The sequence below is a fragment of the Hyperolius riggenbachi genome, chromosome 11 (assembly GCF_040937935.1).
Source record: "Hyperolius riggenbachi isolate aHypRig1 chromosome 11, aHypRig1.pri, whole genome shotgun sequence".
NCBI lineage: Eukaryota > Metazoa > Chordata > Amphibia > Anura > Hyperoliidae > Hyperolius > Hyperolius riggenbachi.
This window is the reverse complement of record NC_090656.1, coordinates 158967385-158986958: the sequence shown is the minus strand read 5'-3', so window position 1 is coordinate 158986958 and position 19574 is coordinate 158967385. Positions and strand designations below refer to the sequence as shown.

Here is a 19574-nt window from a genome sequence, read left to right as displayed (position 1 = left end):
GTCCTCAAGTGGTTAACATACCTCCCAACTTTTTGAGACGAGAAAGAGGGTCCCTTAAAACACGCCCCTGCCACACCCCTGATCATGCCCCCATCACGCATAGCATAAATATTTCATAAGAAAAATATGTTGATTTATAATTCAAACCACACTGGTCTTTCCTATCGTGGTTCATTTTCCTTCATATGAACATTTTAAAATCAGTAATAATATATCAATTTAGAGTCAAACACATTTTTTAGTAGAGAAATATATATATTTACATAGAAAGAGGTACAAAGTCCTCAAAGAGTGAGGAAAGAGGGACAAAAGGTGAGGAAAGAGGGACAAAAGAGGAGGAAAGAGGGACAGGGCTCCCAAAGAGGGACAGTTGGGAGCTATGTCTTATCACTGCAGTTTTCCTTCCAGTCTACATGGCTATAACCCCGTCATGTTGCGGTGGAGACAATTCCTTGTCTGCACTAAAACACTATACAATTTCAAGACAAACCTCAGTCACGCTATACAATACTCACATGGTAGAACATTGCCGAAACCAGCTTCACCTAAACGCAAGCAGTAAAAGGTACTGCTTTGCTTCTTTGGTGAACAATAAAGTTTGTTTTCGTGAGGGTTGTGTCTCAGAACATGATGTCACGTCGCAAGGAAGTGACGTACTAGCTTTTCAGCCCTGTTTGGCAGCAGCTAGGGCTTTTTGGATTTGCCTTGTCTGAAAATTGAAGACATACGAAAATGCAGAGGATAACAATAGCGACAAAGATAAGGACAGCAAGAAGAAAAGATTTATTCGAGTGGTGCTCCTGATTGGCTGATGTGGTGGTCTATCATTAACAGTATTGACCAACCAGCTTCGATGGGACAGGTCCGACAGTCTCCAATCACTGCATAGGAGAGGTGGGTTTATCACGACTGGCTTTGTGCAGGTGAGCGACAGAGGGGAGTATCACGTGACACACAATTAAATACCGTAATATACTAATCATTTTCGCCTGTATTGTTTTCTGATGCATGGGATATCTGTTGTAGAGATATGGCCTGCATGATTTATACGTTTAATATGAAAAGCTGCAGTGTAGGTTATTATACTGGAGGGTTAGATTAGTGTTCATTTTTTTTCTACAGTCGTATATTTGTAGTCATTCATTAAAAAACAGAACATCTTTTACGTTTTCATTGTGATATTTGAAGGCACTTGGGGCAAGGAAATGCTTTCACAATATAGGTTCAAAAATGTTAATATCAGTTGCATATTGTGTTTATCTTGTACACCTCGAACTCAATACTGATCAATGCATATATGTTGACAGAATTGCAATACTACAGAAATGTTGGTCCCCAAGCCTCAAGCACTCGTACTGAGACAACTAAAGCAGCAAGATGGAATAGCTCTTTAAAGTTCTTGTATATATTGGAACATACTGTGAAGGTAAGTAGTTAGTACGCTGAAATGACATAAATATGTATTTTTTTTTTTTTAATTCTTTAAAATTAACATGTACTGTAGTGGCTATATTATTCAGCAGCATGTTAGCTTAAAGAGAACCCGAGGTGGGTTTGAAGAATATTATCTGCATACAGAGGCTGGATCTGCCTATACAGCCTAGCCTCTGTTGCTATCCCAAACCCCCCTAAGGTCCCCCTGCACTCTGCAATCCCTCATAAATCACAGCCACGCTGCTGACAAACAGCTTGTCAGAGCTGGCTGTGTTTATCTCTATAGTGTCAGTCTGCTGCTCTCCCCGCCTCCTGCAGAGCTCCAGTCCCTGCCTGCATCCCTTCCCTCCCTGCTGATTGGAGGGAAGGGACGGGGGCAGGGACCGGAGCTATGCAGGAGGCGGGGGAGCAGCTGAGACTGACACTACAGATGTAAACACAGCCTCACAGTACGGCTGTGATTTATGAGGGATTGCAGAGTGCAGGGGGACCTTAGTGGGGTTTGGGATAGCAACAGAGGCTGGGCTGTATAGGCAGATCCAGCCTCTGTATGCAGATAACATTCTTTAAACACACCTCGGGTTCTCTTTAAAGGATAACTAAAGGTGCCCATACACTCGTCAGATTGGCAGCAGATAGATAAGAAATGCATCTGATGATCTATCTGATGCGTTTTTAGAACATTTTTTACCAGGATAGAATTCCAATAGATTTCAGTTTGAAATCTATTGAAATTCGATCTGATGGCATTTTTTTGCCATCAGATTTCCATTAAGGCCAATGCAAACTGATAAGCAATCTCATCAGATCGACCTAAATTTTCCACCCTGCAAGTTCGATGGAAATCCATCGAAATCGATCGAAATCGGCCGTCGATCGGTCGATTGGCCAACCGATTTGCAATCGATCGATCGATCGGGATCGATCGGTCAGAAAATCGGCTGAGTGTATGGGCTGCTTTAGTCGTAAAATATGGCAATAATGACGCCCTGTGTGTGTATGGGGAGAAGAGTAGAAGCTTACCGGCACCTCCCTTGCCCCAGCGTTAGCCTTTGTTTCACTGTAAAGCGGCCCGTTCTGAAATCCTCATCGGCTGGGTCAGCGCATGCGCAATATGTCTGCGGGAGTATGTGCGCATTCCGCGGGAAGACATACCCATCGTGCCCGCCCTCTGACACTGCGCATGTGCAGTATTTCTGCTTGGGCACCTTGTGACTGCACTTCCCGTCGACCTTAAGGGCCTGTTTCCACTGCACGCAGATTGGATGCAGAAAAACTGACTCCAATGAAATCCTATGGGCCTGTTTCCACTAAACGCAGTTTTTCTGAAGCAGATTTTCCCATAGGCATTCATTGGAGTCAGTTTTTCTGCATCCAATCTGCGTGCAGTGGAAACAGGCCCTAAGCCCAGTACGCATGCACGTCGAGAATGTCTTCCCACTGGAGTGAGAGCGTACTTCCTCAGACTGCGCATGCGTCTACTAGAACTTTGGATCAGGCCTCTTTACAGCAAAACGGAGGCTGACGCCAGGGCAAGAGAGGTGCGGTAAGCCTCCCCATAAACTCATAAGGCGTCATTTTTGCCATATTTTTCGGACTATGGCATTTCCTTTTAAATTATACCAGTTGCCGGGCAGTCCTGCTGTTCTCTTTGGCTGCAGTACTGTCTGAATCACACATACGAAAAAAGCATGCAGCTTATCTTGCCAGATTTGACAAAAATGTCAGAAACGCCTGATCTGCTGCATGCTTGTTCTATGGCTAAAAGAAGGGCTGTGGAGTCGGTACAAAAATTCTCCGACTCCTCCTCAGGTTAGGATTCCATTGACTCTGACTCCTCGACTCCAACTCCTCTAATTTGCATATAAAAATTTTGTTGATTGAAAGTATGTAACATGAAATGCATCTCTGAACTGCTAACGCTTAGGAATTTTAAAATACGACTGAAGTGAGAGGAATATGGAGGCTGCCATATTTATTCCCTTTTAAACAATACCAGTTATCAAGCTAGCCAGCTGATCTTCTGCCTCTAATACTTTTAGTCATAGACTTAAACTAGTCCTTGGTAAGAGTACTTGTAGAAGACAGGAATAAAGAACATCTATCAGGCCCTAGGCAATGAGACTGTGGATACACGTAAGAGTGATTTGCAGGGGAATGATGCTATTCTTCTTCTATTACACATTCTTCATGTACAATCTTAATATGGATCAGCCCCTAGGCAATGTAACTGTGGGTACATGTAAGAGTTATGTGCAGGTACTCTGCAGGAGAATGATGCTATTCTTCCTCTATTAAACATTCTTCATGTACAAATCTGAACCAGGTTTATGGGTGATAACACCTCTGTGTTCAATGTGCACAAGATTCTCAGTGGATTCCCTGCAGCTCTGTGGGGAGTGCATATGTATAGTATAGTACTACTGTGTAACAAAGTAAACCTGAGACAGATGAAATTAAAGTTTTAAACATACATGGAGCTTCCTCCAGCCCCCTTCAGGCTAATCAGTCCCTCGCTGTCCTCCTCCTCCGCCACCTGGATCTTCTGCTATGAGTCCAGGTACTTGAGCCAGTATGGAGTAGTGCGCATGCACACAGGACTCCTAGCAGAAGATCCAGGTGGTGGAGGTGGACAGCGAGGGACTGATTAGCCTGAAGGGGCCTGGAAGAAGCCCCAGGAATGTATAAAACTTTTCTTTTCATCCTTCTCAGGTACCATTTAATTCGTAGTCACCAAACCAAATTTTAACAACATATCAAATTATTTGATATAATAATAATAATCTGAACATTTGTATAGCGCTTTTCTCCTGTTGGACTCAAAACGCTCAAGAGCTGCAGCCACTGGGACACGCTCAAGAGGCCACCCAGCAGTGTTAGGGAATCTTGCCTTGAACTCCTTACTGAATAGGTACTGACCCTAGCCAGGATTCGAACCCTTGTCTCCCATGTCAAAGGCGGTGCCCTTAACCAGTACACTATCCAGCCACTGATTTCATGAGCAAAGAGAGTGCGTGCATTTGCATAAATCAGAATCAACACAGACTTATTTCCATCTCATTGACCATCTCTATTAGTGACACGGCTACACATCAGGCATTATACTTACAGCATAGATGTTATTTAGTATATATAAGAGATTCCTGTGTACACATCATATATACAGTCACAATCAGATATGTATATCTGACTTTAAAAATACAGAGACTGCTTCATTGAAGCAGCACAAGTAATTAATTTTGATTGGTTTATTTCATTTTTGTGGACTAAGCACAGCTATTACTGTATGTATGAATATATTTATTCTATGAAATAGAACATTTTTTCATATTTTCTATTTTAATTACAGTTTAAATTCATTAGGAGTCGGTCCATTTTTTCACGACTCCGACTCCAGGCACCCAAAATTGCCCCGACTCCACGACTCCGACTCCACAGCCCTGGTATCACGACAAAAACTTCAATAAAATGTAAACTGTTAAAAAAAAGTGAGAGCAGCGTCCTGCCCACCCCACTTCCTCCCCGGCCGCAGCTCTCCTCCACCACATTTTCGGAATCCCACTTTACTGGCGCTACATGCCCAGAGGGGAATGCAGCACTGAGACCTCAGATTAGTGGATACCTGCAGTGGAGAGTAGAGCGGTGGATAATGACAAGTATACAAGTGCTTTTCTCCCATCATCCTCCAGGATGGCTGCTGCTGAGACATTGTATTTTCCCTCCCCAAACGGAAACACCTGAAAAGAGTAATACATTTTATGAACCTGCCAATATAAAGGCCTCTCCTCCCTTGCTACTTCAGTTTTTGTTTGTTTCCCTTCACCTGAGGAATACACCTGGATAGTGTTTTTTTGTTTTAATTGTACAGGTTTGCTTGGGGCGCCTATGCAGCTAGGCAGGTTTTGCTTCCTAGTGGCGGTGGAAGCTGTGAGCGGGATGCTCCAGCTTTAGCTTGTGTGGTTTGGGCAGTAATGTACCTGGCACAAGTTATCCTGAATGGAGTGGATCGCCGCCATCACCGCCGCCTTCTAGCATCCCAGCGTGTAGAGCGGTGAGGAGTGGAGATGACGCGCCTTCTCTGTAAGCGCTGATTGACCGGCGAAGACAGGAAGTGCTTGGGCGGTATCTTCTTAGCCGAGGGGAGCGCGGACAATGCGCTCTCTCACACGTGGGACGCCAGACAGCCGCATGGAGCAGGAACAGACCTCCGCAGCGGCAACTGCCACAGATACCTGGCTGGGTCAGTCTCCCTCAGTGGAAACCGGGCAGGTATGTGGATAACTTTAAGGATCACTGCCTCTAGCAATGATAAAGTTATTGGAGTTCTCTCTCTCTTACACTCCTTTCACTGTTTTGCAGAAGCATGCACAGCAACAGCCTGAAAGATTGAGATGCCAGAAGTGTAACATTAGACTGCATAAAGGGGCTACTAGAAATATGTGCAAACAATGTCAGTCACTTTTAAAGAGGCAGTCCCCCCAGAGAGAGAACCAGCTCAGACTGCTTTAGCTTTATTAGATTTAATTAACTCTATGAAAGATGAAATGACAAATACTTTTTCTGCATTTAGATCTGCCTTTCTACCTAACCCTTCGATTCCTCCTCTGCCTATACCTGTTAGTGAACCTGGTACTTCTTCGGCTTTACAAGGTGGACTCCCTTCCTCCCTATCTGCTTCTCAGCCAGTTGATCTATCTGAGGGTCCAGGAGGTTCGGGTCAGGCAGATGCAGCAGCAGTCTAAGGGTGAGTCAGATGAAGGTGAAGCAATGGGTTCAGATGTTTCAGAAGACTCAATTATTGTCAAAGTCCCTAAATATCTTTTTAATGGGGAAGACACTGAAGAACTACTTAAAGGGAAGGTTCACGGTCCCCCCCCAAAAAATTTGCGAATCCACTTACCTGGGGCTTCCTCCAGCCCGTGGCAGGCAGGACGTCCCCTCGGCGCCGCTCCGCAGGCTCCCGGTCTCCTCCGGTGGCGCACCCGACCTGGCCAGGCTGGCTGCCAGGTCGGGCTCTTCTGCGCTCCAAAATGAGCCTCACTCTGGCGCGCTGACGTCATCGGACGTCCTCCGGGCTGTACTGAGCAGGCGCAGAACTAATGCGCCTGCGCAGTACAGCCCGGAGGACGTCCGATGACGTCAGCGCGCCCACGTGAGGCGCATTTTGGAGCGCAGAAGAGCCCGACCTGGCAGCCGGCCTGGCCAGGTCGGGTGCGCCACCGGAGGAGACCGGGAGCCTGCGGAGCGGCGCCGAGGACATGTCCGGCCTGCCATGGGCTGGAGGAAGCCCCAGGTAAGTGGATTAGCTTTTTTTTTTTTTTTTTTTTTTTTTTAGGGACCGTGAACCTTTAAAGCAGTTAATGAATCAGAGCAAATTAAAGCTGATACTCCCACTGTTTCTATTCAGGATGAAATTTTCAGAGGATTAAAAACATGTGACTTAAAGACATTTCCTATTCATGATTCCATCAAGGATTTAATTAACCACTTTCCCCACCACTACAGTATAGCTGTGGCGCCCTCCAAGCCACAGCGACGTAGATATACTGACCTGGCTGCAGCCCTGCTGTGCACGGTCGGGTGCTCTTTAGAGTGCACCCTCCGGCACTGTCAGCTGCAATACTAATTGGTGGAAGGGAACATGTTCCCTTTTGGCCAATTAATATACAGGGAGTGCAGAATTATTAGGCAAGTTATATTTTTGAGGAATAATTTTATTATTGAACAACAACCATGTTCTCAATGAACCCAAAAAACTCATTAATATCAAAGCTGAATATTTTTGAAAGTAGTTTTTAGTTTGTTTTTAGTTTTAGCTATTTTAGGGGAATATCTGTGTGTGCAGGTGACTATTACTGTGCATAATTATTAGGCAACTTAACAAAAAACAAATGTATACCCATTTCAATTATTTATTTTTACCAGTGAAACCAATATAACATCTCAACATTCACAAATATACATTTCTGACATTCAAAAACAAAACAAAAACAAATCAGTGACCAATATAGCCACCTTTCTTTGCAAGGACACTCAAAAGCCTGCCATCCATGGATTCTGTCAGTGTTTTGATCTGTTCGCCATCAACATTGTGTGCAGCAGCAACCACAGCCTCCCAGACACTGTTCAGAGAGGTGTACTGTTTTCCCTCCTTGTAAATCTCACATTTTATGATGGATCACAGGTTCTCAATGGGGTTCAGATCAGGTGAACAAGGAGGCCATGTTATTAATTTTTCTTCTTTTATACCCTTTCTTGCCAGCCACGCTGTGGAGTACTTGGACACGTGTGATGGAGCATTGTCCTGCATGAAAATCATGTTTTTCTTGAAGGATGCAGACTTCTTCCTGTACCACTGCTTGAAGAAGGTGTCTTCCAGAAACTGGCAGTAGGACTGGGAGTTGAGCTTGATTCCATCCTCAACCCTAAAAGGCCCCACAAGCTCATCTTTGATGATACCAGCCCAAACTAGTACTCCACCTCCACCTTGCTGGAGTCTGAGTCGGACTGGAGCTCTCTGCCCTTTACCAATCCAGCCACGGGCCCATCCATCTGGCCCATCAAGACTCACTCTCATTTCATCAGTCCATAAAACCTTAGAAAAATCAGTCTTGAGATATTTCTTGGCCCAGTCTTGACGTTTCAGCTTGTGTGTCTTGTTCAGTGGTGGTCGTCTTTCAGCCTTTCTTACCTTGGCCATGTCTCTGAGTATTGCACACCTTGTGCTTTTGGGCACGCCAGTGATGTTGCAGCTCTGAAATATGGCCAAACTGGTGGCAAGTGGCATCTTGGCAGCTGCACGCTTGACTTTTCTCAGTTCATGGGCAGTTATTTTGCACCTTGGTTTTTCCACACGCTTCTTGCGACCCTGTTGACTATTTTGAACGAAATGCTTGATTGTTCGATGATCACGCTTCAGAAGCTTTGCAATTTTAAGAGTGCTGCATCCCTCTGCAAGATATCTCACTATTTTTGACTTTTCTGAGCCTGTCAAGTCCTTCTTTTGACCCATTTTGCCAAAGGAAAGGAAGTTGCCTAATAATTATGCACACCTGATATAGGGTGTGGATGTCATTAGACCACACCCCTTCTCATTACAGAGATGCACATCACCTAATATGCTTAATTGGTAGTAGGATTTCGAGCCTATACATCTTGGAGTAAGACAACATGCATAAAGAGGATGATGTGGTCAAAATACTCATTTGCCTAATAATTCTGCACTCCCTGTACCCTCCTCCCATGAATGATCGCTGCAGTAGTGAACTGCAGCGATCCTTCATCTGTCCCCCTCGGCGCACAAATAGTTAATAAAAAGGCACAAGCAAGCAGCCACACTCGCCTACCTCGGTCCTGCCACTGTCCTGAAGTCTGATCCTCCGATCACTGCTCTGAAGTCAGCCGCATATTGCCGGTAACCCGGGTCCCGGCTTGATGACGTCATCAAGCCGGGACCCGGGTTACTGGCAATATGCGGCTGACTGCAGAGCGGGGATCGGAGGATCATGCATCAGGATAGTCGCAGGACCGAGGTAGGTGAGTGAGACTGCCTGCTTGTGCATTTTTATTAACTATCTCTGCACGAAGGGGGCTGCCTGATGGGGGGGGGGGGGGGGGCAACTGGCTATAGATTCTTGGGGGGAGGGGAGAGGGATTTGCATAGGGGGGTATACATGTTTACTGGGGGACATCTGAGTAACTAAGGGGAGGGGGGTTTACAAATTTTGCACATCTGGGCACCGGGGCGAGGGGGGGCATACCTTAATACTGGGGACACTTTTGGCTATAATGGGGGGGGGCAGCGCTAATCCTGGGGGTACATCTGGCCATAATGGGGGTAATCCTGATCCGGGGACACATCTGGCTATAAAGAGGGGCACTATTCCTGGTGGTGCATCTGTCAATCTATTCTGGGGGTGGCAAACACGGGACACATCTGGCTATGCTGGGGGGGCTGATATTGGGGACACATCTGGCTATACTGGGGGGTGGGGTGATACTGGGGACACATCTGGATATCTATACTTCGGCGACTTTAACTGGTGGAACAGTTTTTATGTCAATCGCACTTTTTATTTTTAAACAGAAATTGGTCAAAATTGAGAAATAGTGAATTTTGTTTATTTTTCCCACCTTTTTCCCATTAACATGCATAGAGAGGAACATTTTACTTGGGACCAAATACCCCCCAATGAAAGCTTAGTTTTTGAGAGCATCAGCTAAAGCTGTAGCTCTAATAAATTCCTCTAGACGTGCTGTATGGCTAAACGCATGGAAAGGGGATGCCACCTCCAAGCATAAGTTATGCGCCATGGAGTTTTCTGGAGAACTACTATTTGGCAAGGATTTAGATACGGTTCTGGAAAGATCTTCCGATAAAGGAAAGAAATTTCCAGACAAAAGGAAGAAACCTAACCAAAGGGATTTCAATTCAAAAGGGGATCTGTGCGCAGGGATCAGGCAGGTAGAGGGTCAGCACAAAACAGGAGATGGACGTTCAATACTGGTAGAGGTAGGCTGTCCTTTCTCTTCAACAAACCCAATACCCCTACCCCAAAACCCGGAAAATGACAGTCCGCTTCAGGTCGGGGGGGAGACTAACTCAGTTTGCCACAGTTTGGAAGGAGATAACATCAAACGACTTCATATTAAACCTGGTAGAATTCGGTTACAAAATAGAGTTCAGTTCTCCCCCTCCCCCCAGCCTTTTGATAACAAACTTTCCTAAAGATCCAGAAAAAGCAACTGCTCTAAGGCTGCTTACACACTAAGACGTTACAGGCGCACTGTAACGCTCCCCCAACGCACAGCAATGTAACACAAGTGGGCTGTTCACACAGCCCACGTTGCGTTACATGTAACGCTGCACGTTCTCCGGAAAGTGCAGCATGCTACGGCGTTACAGCGGCTATAGTCGCGTTAGACTGTTTGCACATGCGCAGTGGGGGGCGGAGAGGAGGCGGGGAGAGCCAGCTACAGTAGCCGCGCACATGGCTACTTAATATTCACTGCACTGGCGGCCGCTGATTGGCCGGCGGGACCACGTGATGCGGAGTGTCTCGCTCCGCATCACGTGGTCCCGCTGGCCAATCAGCGCCACTCTGGGAGACATTATAGGAATCGAGCCGCCTAACGCGGCTCACTCTACCGTCCTCACTTGCAGCACCATACGTTGTGTTAGGTGCACGTTATGCGACCTTAACGTAGCACCTAACGCAACGTCTTGGTGTGCAAGTAGCCTAAAAGAATCAATCATATCATTACTACAAAAGAATGTAATCAGCAGGGTCCCTATTCAGGAACAGTTTCAGGAATTCTATTCAAGAGTCTTCCTGATACGCAAACCGTCAGGCAAGTATCGCATGATTCTAAATTTAAAGCCATTAAACCCTCACATTGTGGAGAGAAAGTTTTGCATGGAAAGCATTGCATCAGTTCAGAACCTGATTTGCCCGGGAGCGATTCTGGCCACGGTCGATGTAGAAGAAGCTTGCCTTCACGTTCCCATTCATCTGGCATATCAAACATTTCTGAGATTTGCGGTACGAATAGGAGGCTCTCTTTGTCACTACCAGTATCAAGTGTTGCCGTTCGGCATTTCATCGGCACCAAGAATATTCACAAATGTAGTAGCAGAAGTAATCGCTTTCCTGCATCTCCACAGTGTGAGAGTGCTTCCCTATCTCGACGATTTCATGTTCCTAGCAAGCTCTGAAGTAGCCTTAAAAAAGGAGCTCGATTTTTCTCTCCAGACCCTGGAAAAAACTAGGGTGATTTGTGAGTATAGAGAAGTCTCAGCTAGAACTCAGCCAGCAAAATATTTTTCTAGGTCTACTATGCAGTGTTCTCCCCAGAATTTTTTTTCCAGCCGGGTGGGGGGAGATGAGAGAATGCAGAGCTAGCGCTTCTCTGCACAACTCTGCTTACAGATAGGAGAAGGCGAGCAAATGACAGCCGGGTGCTCACCAAAACTAGCCGGGTGGAGCGCCCGGCTAAAAGAGCCTGGGGAGAACACTGCTATGGGACACAATCGAAGGGAAAGTATTTCTCCCGGTCGACAAGGAAAGGAAGTTAGTAGGAAAGATTCAGGGTTTACTTTCAGTACCGAATGCATCTCTATGGGATACGATGTCCATTCTGGGACAAATGTCCTCCACTTTCCCAGCAGTAGAGTGGGCCCAGGCTCACTTTCGAGATCTCCAAACTTGGTTTCTGACAGTATGGGACAGAAAACAATCATCACTATACAGAAGGATGAGGGTCCCAACTCAGGTGTTACGGTCTCTTCATTGGTAGTTAAGCCCAAACAGATTAACAGGCGGTCGACTTTGGAGTCAGAAGGATCCACAAAAGATATTCACAGATGCCAGTGCATGGGGGTGGGGAGCCCATTATCTATCTCACCAAGTTCAGTGGGTTTGGGATGTAGACATAACCTTCAAATCCTCAAACTTCAAAGAACTAATGGCAGCGAAGCTAGCACTTCTTCAGTTCCGGGACCATGTTGTAGGGAAAGAAGTCTTTGATATTTTCAGACAACATGGTAACAGTTTCCTATCTGAAGAGACAAGGGGGCACCCGAGTTCAGACCTTGAGGGATCTAGCTCTGGAGATCATTTTCTGGGCCGAACAGAACTCAATTTCAATTACAGCAGTTCGCTGCAGCTAAAGCTAACAAAATTTTGGGATGCATTAAAAGGGAAATAAAAACTCGAGATGCTAGCATAATATTGCCCCTGTTTAACTCTCTAGTAAGGCCACATCTGGAATATGGAATTCAGTTCTGGGCACCACATTACAAAAAAGATATTGCAGTTTTAGAGCAGGTGCAGAGACGAGCAACAAAATTGATACGTGGGATGGAAGGTCTCGCTTACCAAGAAAGGTTCGATAAACTGGGTTTATTTAGTCTATAGAAAAGATGCCTTAGAGGAGATCTAATTAACATGTATAAATACATCAGAGGGCAATATAATAGCTTGGCGGATGAGCTTTTTGTCCCTAGGCCTTCTCAAAGGACTAGAGGACATGATCTGCGCATGGAGGAAAAATGTTTTAGCCATTTATTTAGGAGAAGGTTCTTTACAGTAAGAGTGATTAAGATGTGGAATGCATTGCCACAGGAAGTAGTTATGGCAATCTCTATACCTGCATTAAAAGCGGAATATAACCCTGAATTTCAACTTTGCTCTAAAACATTATTTACAGTATATTATATGCAACCAGCATTTTTTTTTTTACTAGACCAGCATTGGAAGGGTTACACAGAGCTTTAAAGTTCCTGGAGAATTCTGCAGACGCATCCGAAGCGACATAGATACATTTTGTTTACATAAATGTATCTAAGTGTTGAATGTGACTCACTCTCTCTGACTGAGAAGGAGCTGGAGGACAGCCAAAGAGTGTGTAACATTTCTCAATAGATACATTTAACTAAATAGAATGTAACAATCGGAACTTCTGCATATCTCTCCACGGAACGTTAAACCTCTGTGTTTAACCCTTCCAATGCTGGTCTAGTAAAAAAAAATGCTTTTTGCATATAATATGCTGTAAATAATGTTTTAGAGCAAAGTTGAAATGCAGGGTTATATTTCGCTTTAAGGGGGGCTTAGATGCTTTCCTTGCGTTGAAAGACATCCATGGTGTCATGATCGCTGCTGCAGCAGGTACTGCTGGCAGTAGTAGTGCTGCAGCTCAGGCAGTTCTGATCTCTTTCCATGCAAGCTGCATAGCTTTGTCTGCCTTTCCCTGCTGTCAGCTTGTGACTGATTATCATTCACCTGTGTGGGAATCTGCATGTCTGCTCCCATTGGATGACTTCAGTATAAAGATCTGCTTCCTGCAGGACTCCTCGGGTTATCATAGCTTCAGTTTAAGCCTGCCTTGCTGTTGCTTCAGCCCCAGATCGTGTTTCTTGTTCTAAAGATACTTTGCTGGTCTTGCATCATATATTGGTTCATTGCCAATATATATGCATACCAGCACGTTTGTTATTTTCCTTGTATTCGTTTTATGTTGATACATCAGTGTCGCTGATGTATACGTACACAAACTGTTTATATCCTGTGTTCAGTTAGTCAGCTTTCCAGCACGTTTTGGTAGTTTGCGCGTATCGTGATCACCCGTGCTGAGTTAGTTATCCTGCTCCTGGTTCTGTTTGTGGATTGCGTTCATCTCTGCGAAGAGATAACGAATCCTTCTGAATCCTGTTCTGTTACCGTTGTGGATTGCGTTCATCTCTGCGAAGAGATAGCGAATCTTTCTGAGTCCTGTTCCCTGTATTGCTCCAGTCCTAGTCAGTGTTCCTGCTTATGTCATATATCGGTTCATTGCCGATATATACATATGTTAGTCAGACGTTACAAATAGTTTCATTGATAGCTGTAATTGTAATACGCTAGGAAAACATACTTATTGCATATTTGTCTGTGTTACATTCATCTATCTTGATCCTGCTATTTGCTGACTATCCTGTCCTGTCTTTGTGAGGCACGCCATCGCTGCAACGCATTGGCTGCCTCATTCCAGTCTGTCTTGTTGTGGACGCTTGCTGTCACTAAGTAGCGGCTAGCTAGCAAGCGTTCATTCTGTCTACCTGTCCTGATCTCCTCAGTTCTGGTTTATGCGCTCAGCGCTACCTTGCGCTGAGACGTTATAGCGAAAGTATTGTTTGTGGCTGTCGGATCTGCACCAGCTCTGTGCGCCACAATCTCCTATTGGAGTCAGTCCTCCCCTCCACTATACTAGGGATAGCCTGTTTCCTTGTGCTAGTGTGTGTACCTCCTTCACGTCAGCTCATGCGTTGCATGCTGACTGTGGAGAATACACCACACATGGCTACAATTACTAGGTAATGCCTAATGATGTTGATCCAGGGATTTTATCTGATTGCCATCTGGAGTCGGGAAGGAATTTTTCCCTTTTTGGAGCTAATTAGACCATGCCTTGTAAGGGTTTTTTCACCTTACTCTGGATCAACAGGGATATGTGAGGGAGCAGGCTGGAGTTGTACTTTGTACTGGTTGAACTCGATGGACGTATGTCTTTTTTCAACAAAAATAACTATGTAACTATGTAACATTCGGGGAAAGGACAACATTTGGGCAGACTCCCTCAGCAGAAGGTTGATAGAGGAAGCAGAATGGGTACTGAATCAGGAGGTATTCCTGCAGATAACTCACAATTGGGGTTGGCCGATTTTAGATCTGTTTGCAACTCCGGACAATGCGAAGGTGGAGGATTTTTGTTCTCTCCATCCGTCAGTAGCAGAGAATAGATTAGATGCTCTGACAGTGGACTGGCCGAAAGGTCTCCTTTACACTTTTCCACCATTCAACCTCATCCCGAAGGTTTTGAGGAAAATAGAGATGTCGGAATCAACAGTAATATTCCTAGGCCCTTACTGGCCGAGAAGGGCCTAGTTTCCTTATCTAAAGTCTCTAGTCCAGAAAGGTCCTTGGCACCTGGGCAACAGACACAATCTTTTGGAGCAGGGATCGGACCTTCATCCAAATCCGCAAATGTAAAATTGACAGCCTGGCTATTGAGGAAGGAATCCTAGTAAAACGAGGATTTTCAAAAAAGTTGCAGCCACGTTAGTCAATTGTAGAAAGATTTCCACTAGACCAGTGCTGTCCAACTGGCGGCCCGCGGGCCGCATCCGGCCCACCAGGCCACCTGCTGCGGCCCGCTCGTCTCACTGGGATGCAGGCATGGCTTGCGCTATGGGCGCCATGCCTGCTCCCTCTTATTGTGGCCTCTCCTGTGTCCCCTCGCTGCCGCTGCCTCACAGATCAGACCTCACAGATCGCGGCGACTGAGGTAAACAGAGTGTGCATGGTACCCGCACGGAGTACGTCACATGCGGAAGTGAATCATTAGTCACTTCCGCATGTGACGTTCTGCCGCGCGGGTGTCATGCGCGCGCTCTGCTTGCTTCAGTCGCCGCGATCTGTGAGGTCTGAGCCGTGGGGCAGCGGCAGCGGGGACAAAGGAGAGAGAGGTAACGGGCTCGCTACTGGTGGGGGCACCTGTCACTATCTAAGTGGGGGGCACCGGTCACTATCTAGCTGGGGGGGCTCCTGTCACTAGCTGGGGGGGCTCCTGTCACTATCTAGCTGGGGGGGGGGCACCTGTCACTATCTAGCTGAGGGGGCTCCTGTCATTATCTAGCTGGGGGGGCTCCTGTCACTATCTAGCTGGGGGGGCTCCTGTCACTATCTAGCTGGGGGGACACCTGTCACTATCTAGCTGGGGGGGCACCTGTCACTATCTAAGTGGGGGGTAGGGCTGCACGGTTTTTCGGTTTAAAACCGAAACCGCGGTTCGTGGCAAGACGATCTGCTGATCGTCAGTACCTTCGGTTTTTCGGTCCGCTGTCTGCCTTGCTTCTGGCCCCGCTGTGCGCGGATTGGCCAGAAGCAGTGAATATGTATAAGTGTTAATGAGCGGGGGGCGGACCCACTCGAGCAACCAGCCGGGCACATACAGCATTTCCAATCACTGGCTAGCAATGGAATGACGGCAGCGGTAGGCGGAGCTGTACAGAGCACACAGCTCCGCCTACCGCTGCCGTCATTCCATTGCTAGCCAGTGATTGGTAATGCTGTATGTGCCCGGCCGCTCGCTCGAGTGGGTCCGCCCCCCGCTCATCAACACCTATACATATTCACTGCTTCTGGCCAATCCGCGCACAGCGGGGCCAGAAGCACGATATTACACCCAGCAAACCGGGCAGTGCGGACTGGGCATTGCGGACCGTGGTGAACCAACACACCCCTAACCCCCCCCCCCCCCCCCCCCCCCCCCCACTGCCCCAAAGTGCGAAAAAGCAGGATGTGAAAAAAATCGAGGGAAAATCGAAATTGCAATTTGAGAGAAAAATCGCAATTTCGATTTTTCCCTAAAATCGTGCAGCCCTAGTGGGGGGCACCTGTCACTATCTAGCTGGGGGGGGCTCCTGTCACTATCTTGCTGGGGGGACACCTGTCACTAGCTGGGAGGGCACCTGTCACTATCTAGCTGGGGGGACTCCTGTCACCTGGCATTTCAGCCCACACATCATCCCCAATCCGGCCCAAAACACTATTGCCAGGCACAGCAGCCAGTAGAGGAGAATTTAGAAGCCAGGTGAGAGGTGCCTACCATATTAAAGGGGCATTCTGCTTATTTATGTGAGATGCTGTCTATTGATGTGCCTCATGACTGCTGAATTTGTCGTGTTGGGGCCTCATGATTGCTGAATTTGTCTTGTTTGGGGCCTCATGATTTGTTGGGGGCATCACGATTGCTGAATTTGTCTTGTTGGGGGCCTCAAGATTGCTGAATGTGTCTTGTTGGGGGCCTCATGATTTTTTGGGGGCCTCATGATTGCTAAATTTGTCTTGTTGGGGGCATCATGATTGCTGAATGTGTCTTGTTGGGGGCCTCATGATTGCTGAATTTGTCTTGTTGGGGGCCTCATGATTTGTTGGGGGCCTCATGATTGCTGAATTTGTCTTGTTGGGGGTCACATGATTGCGAACTGTGAGACTGGAAAAGCTGAATCGTCATCATGAGACAATAGCATTAAACCTACTTTTTTAGCTTTTTAAAACGGAAAATAAAACTGGGAGGTTCTAAAAAAAACAAAAAACACATTTTTCAGGAGTAGGATGCAGGGCTGTGGAGTCGGTCCAAAAATCCACCGACTCCGACTCCTCAGTTTAGGATTCCACCGACTCCTCGACTCCGACTCCTCAGTTTAGGATTCCACCGACTCCTCGACTCCGACTCCTCTAATTTGCATATTACAATTTTGTTGATTAAAAGTATGTAACATGAAATTCGTCTCTTAACTGCCAACGCTTAGGAATTTTACAAGACAACTGAAGTGAGAAGGATATGTAGACTACTATATTTATTCCCTTTAGACTAACACTAGTCCTTGGTAAGAGTACTTGTAAAAGGTACAAACCGGAACAAAGAACATCTATCAGGCCCTAGGCAATGTAAGTGTGGGTACATGTAAGAATGATGTGCAGGTACTCTGCAGGGGAATGAGGAGATTCTTCCTCTATTACACATTCTTCATGCACAATCTGAACAAGGTTTATGGGTGACAGACAACACCTCTGTGTTCAATGTGCACAGCATTCTCAGTGAATTCCCTGCAGCTCTGTGGGGAGTGCATATGTAGAGTATAGTACTACTGTGTAACAAAGTAAACCTGAGACAGATGAAATTAAAGTTTTATACATACCTGGGGCTTCCTCCAGCCGCCTTCAGGATAATCAGTCCCTCGTTGTCCTCCTCCACCACCTGGATCTTCTGCTATGAGTCCAGGTACTTGAGCCAGTCGGGCGTAGTGCGCATGCACACACTCCGCCGCCAGGAGCATACTACACCTGTGCAGCACTATTGCGCAGGTGCAGAATGTTCCTGGCTGTGGGAGCGGCATGCGGCCGGACAGCGCTGACTGGCTGAATTACCAGGACTCATAGCAGAAGATCCGGGTGGTGGAGGACAGCGAGGGACTGATAAGCCTGAAGGGGGCTGGAGGAAGCCCCAGGTATGTATAAAACGTTTCATCCGTCTCAGGTACCCTTTAATTTGTAGTCACCAAACCAAATTTTAACAACATATCAAATTATTTGATTTCATCAGCAAAGGGATTGCATACATTTGCATAAATCAGCATCAGTGCAGAATTATTTCCATCTCATTGACCATCTCTATTAGTGACACAGCTACACATCAGGCTTTATTCTTACAGCATAGATGTTATTTAGTATATATAAGAGATTCCTGTGTACACATCATATATACAGTCGCAATCAGATATGTATATCTGACCTTAAAAATACGGGGACTGCTTTATTGAAGCAGCACAAGTAACTAATTTTGATTGGTTTATTTCATTTTTGTGGACTAAGCACAGCTATTACTGTATATATACATTATTTTTAATGACTATTATCTGAGAAATAGAACATTTTATCATATTTTATATTTTAATTACAGTAACAAATTCATTAGGAGTCGGAGTCGGTGCATTTTTTCCCGACTCCGACTCCAGGCACCCAAAATTGCCCGACTCCGACTCCACAGCCCTGGTAGGATGGATGAAATTGTTTATCTTCACAGTTTATTTTCAACTTGGATTTTCCATAATGTTCATGTATGAGTTAAAACGTTTGTATGTAGTTTCAATTGCTGTTGCCACTTTGCGATAGATAAGTGACTTTCGGGTTGCAGTTTGGACACTCGGCCTCCAAAAGGTTCACCACCACTGTCCTGATCTAATGTCCCACATTGCTAAGTTCATGTAAATTTGTCTCCACCCGTGGCCACACCCGCATTCTGGTCCATGGCCACACCCATTTTTCGGCTCAACGGAACCCTCGTGTTTTCTGGCGTGTGTAACTTCACCATTATTTTAAATTGCATTTTGTGAAAGGTGCTGCCAATCTAATTGTCCTTTAATTGCATTTTTTTCTGGGGGGAGGGGGGTGTCTGCGGCTCTAGCAAGAACCTTCGGCCCTCCACCATGGGGTCTGAAAAAAAAATGGCCCTCCATGCCCATGAAGTTGGACAGCACTGCACTAGACGAAAGGATACAAAAATTTGGAATGCATATTCTTCCTGAAAAGAAGAGAATAATATACATTCCGATGATCTAAAAGTTATCCTGGAATTTTTGCAGAGCTGAATTGAAATGGGACTGAAGGTAAGTACCCTAAGAGTTCACGTATCTGCTCTATCGGTTTTTCTACATAGACAGTTGTCTAGAGAAATTTTTGTAAAAATGTTTTTGATTTCTGTAGCAAAATCCCAACCAATGCTAGAAAAATTGGTTTCTCCTTGGGATTTATCTTTAGTTTTAAGTTTTTTGACTTCTGATAAATTTGAACCTATTGCTCAGGCTCCGTTGAAGAATCTAACCCTAAAAGTAGACTTCTTAGTGGCAATAACGACAGCTAGGAGAATTGGAGATATTCAGGCATTATCTATCAAAGATCCCTATATGATAATTCATTCGGATAGAATTGTTTTCAGACCTGATCCAGCATATGTGTCCAAAAGTGTCTTCAGCTTTTCATCGTTCACAGGAAATAGTTTTGCCATCTTTTTCTCCCAATCCTCAGAACAGTAGAGAG

At 45.8% G+C, this 19574-nt stretch overlaps 2 protein-coding genes across 6 annotated transcripts in view; one reads left to right on the top strand and one right to left on the bottom strand.

The window, feature by feature from the left end:
• Nucleotides 1-750, bottom strand: part of POLR2G (RNA polymerase II subunit G) — an 81489-nt gene extending 80739 nt beyond the window's left edge. The window contains exon 1 of the mRNA XM_068259721.1: nt 516-750. Within this exon, the coding sequence (XP_068115822.1) occupies nt 516-527 (12 nt within the window). The 5' untranslated portion in view covers nt 528-750. The remainder of the gene's footprint in view (nt 1-515) is intronic.
• Nucleotides 634-19574, top strand: part of ZBTB3 (zinc finger and BTB domain containing 3) — a 101808-nt gene continuing 82867 nt past the window's right edge. For 3 of the 5 annotated variants that reach the window (XM_068259720.1, XM_068259716.1, XM_068259718.1), the window contains exons 1-2: nt 634-923; nt 1308-1426. The gene's annotated coding sequence lies outside the window, so the exon portion shown is untranslated. Of the gene's footprint in view, nt 924-945; nt 968-1307; nt 1427-19574 lie in introns of those variants that run through there. The other 2 variants (XM_068259717.1, XM_068259719.1) reach the window with 2 other exon arrangements.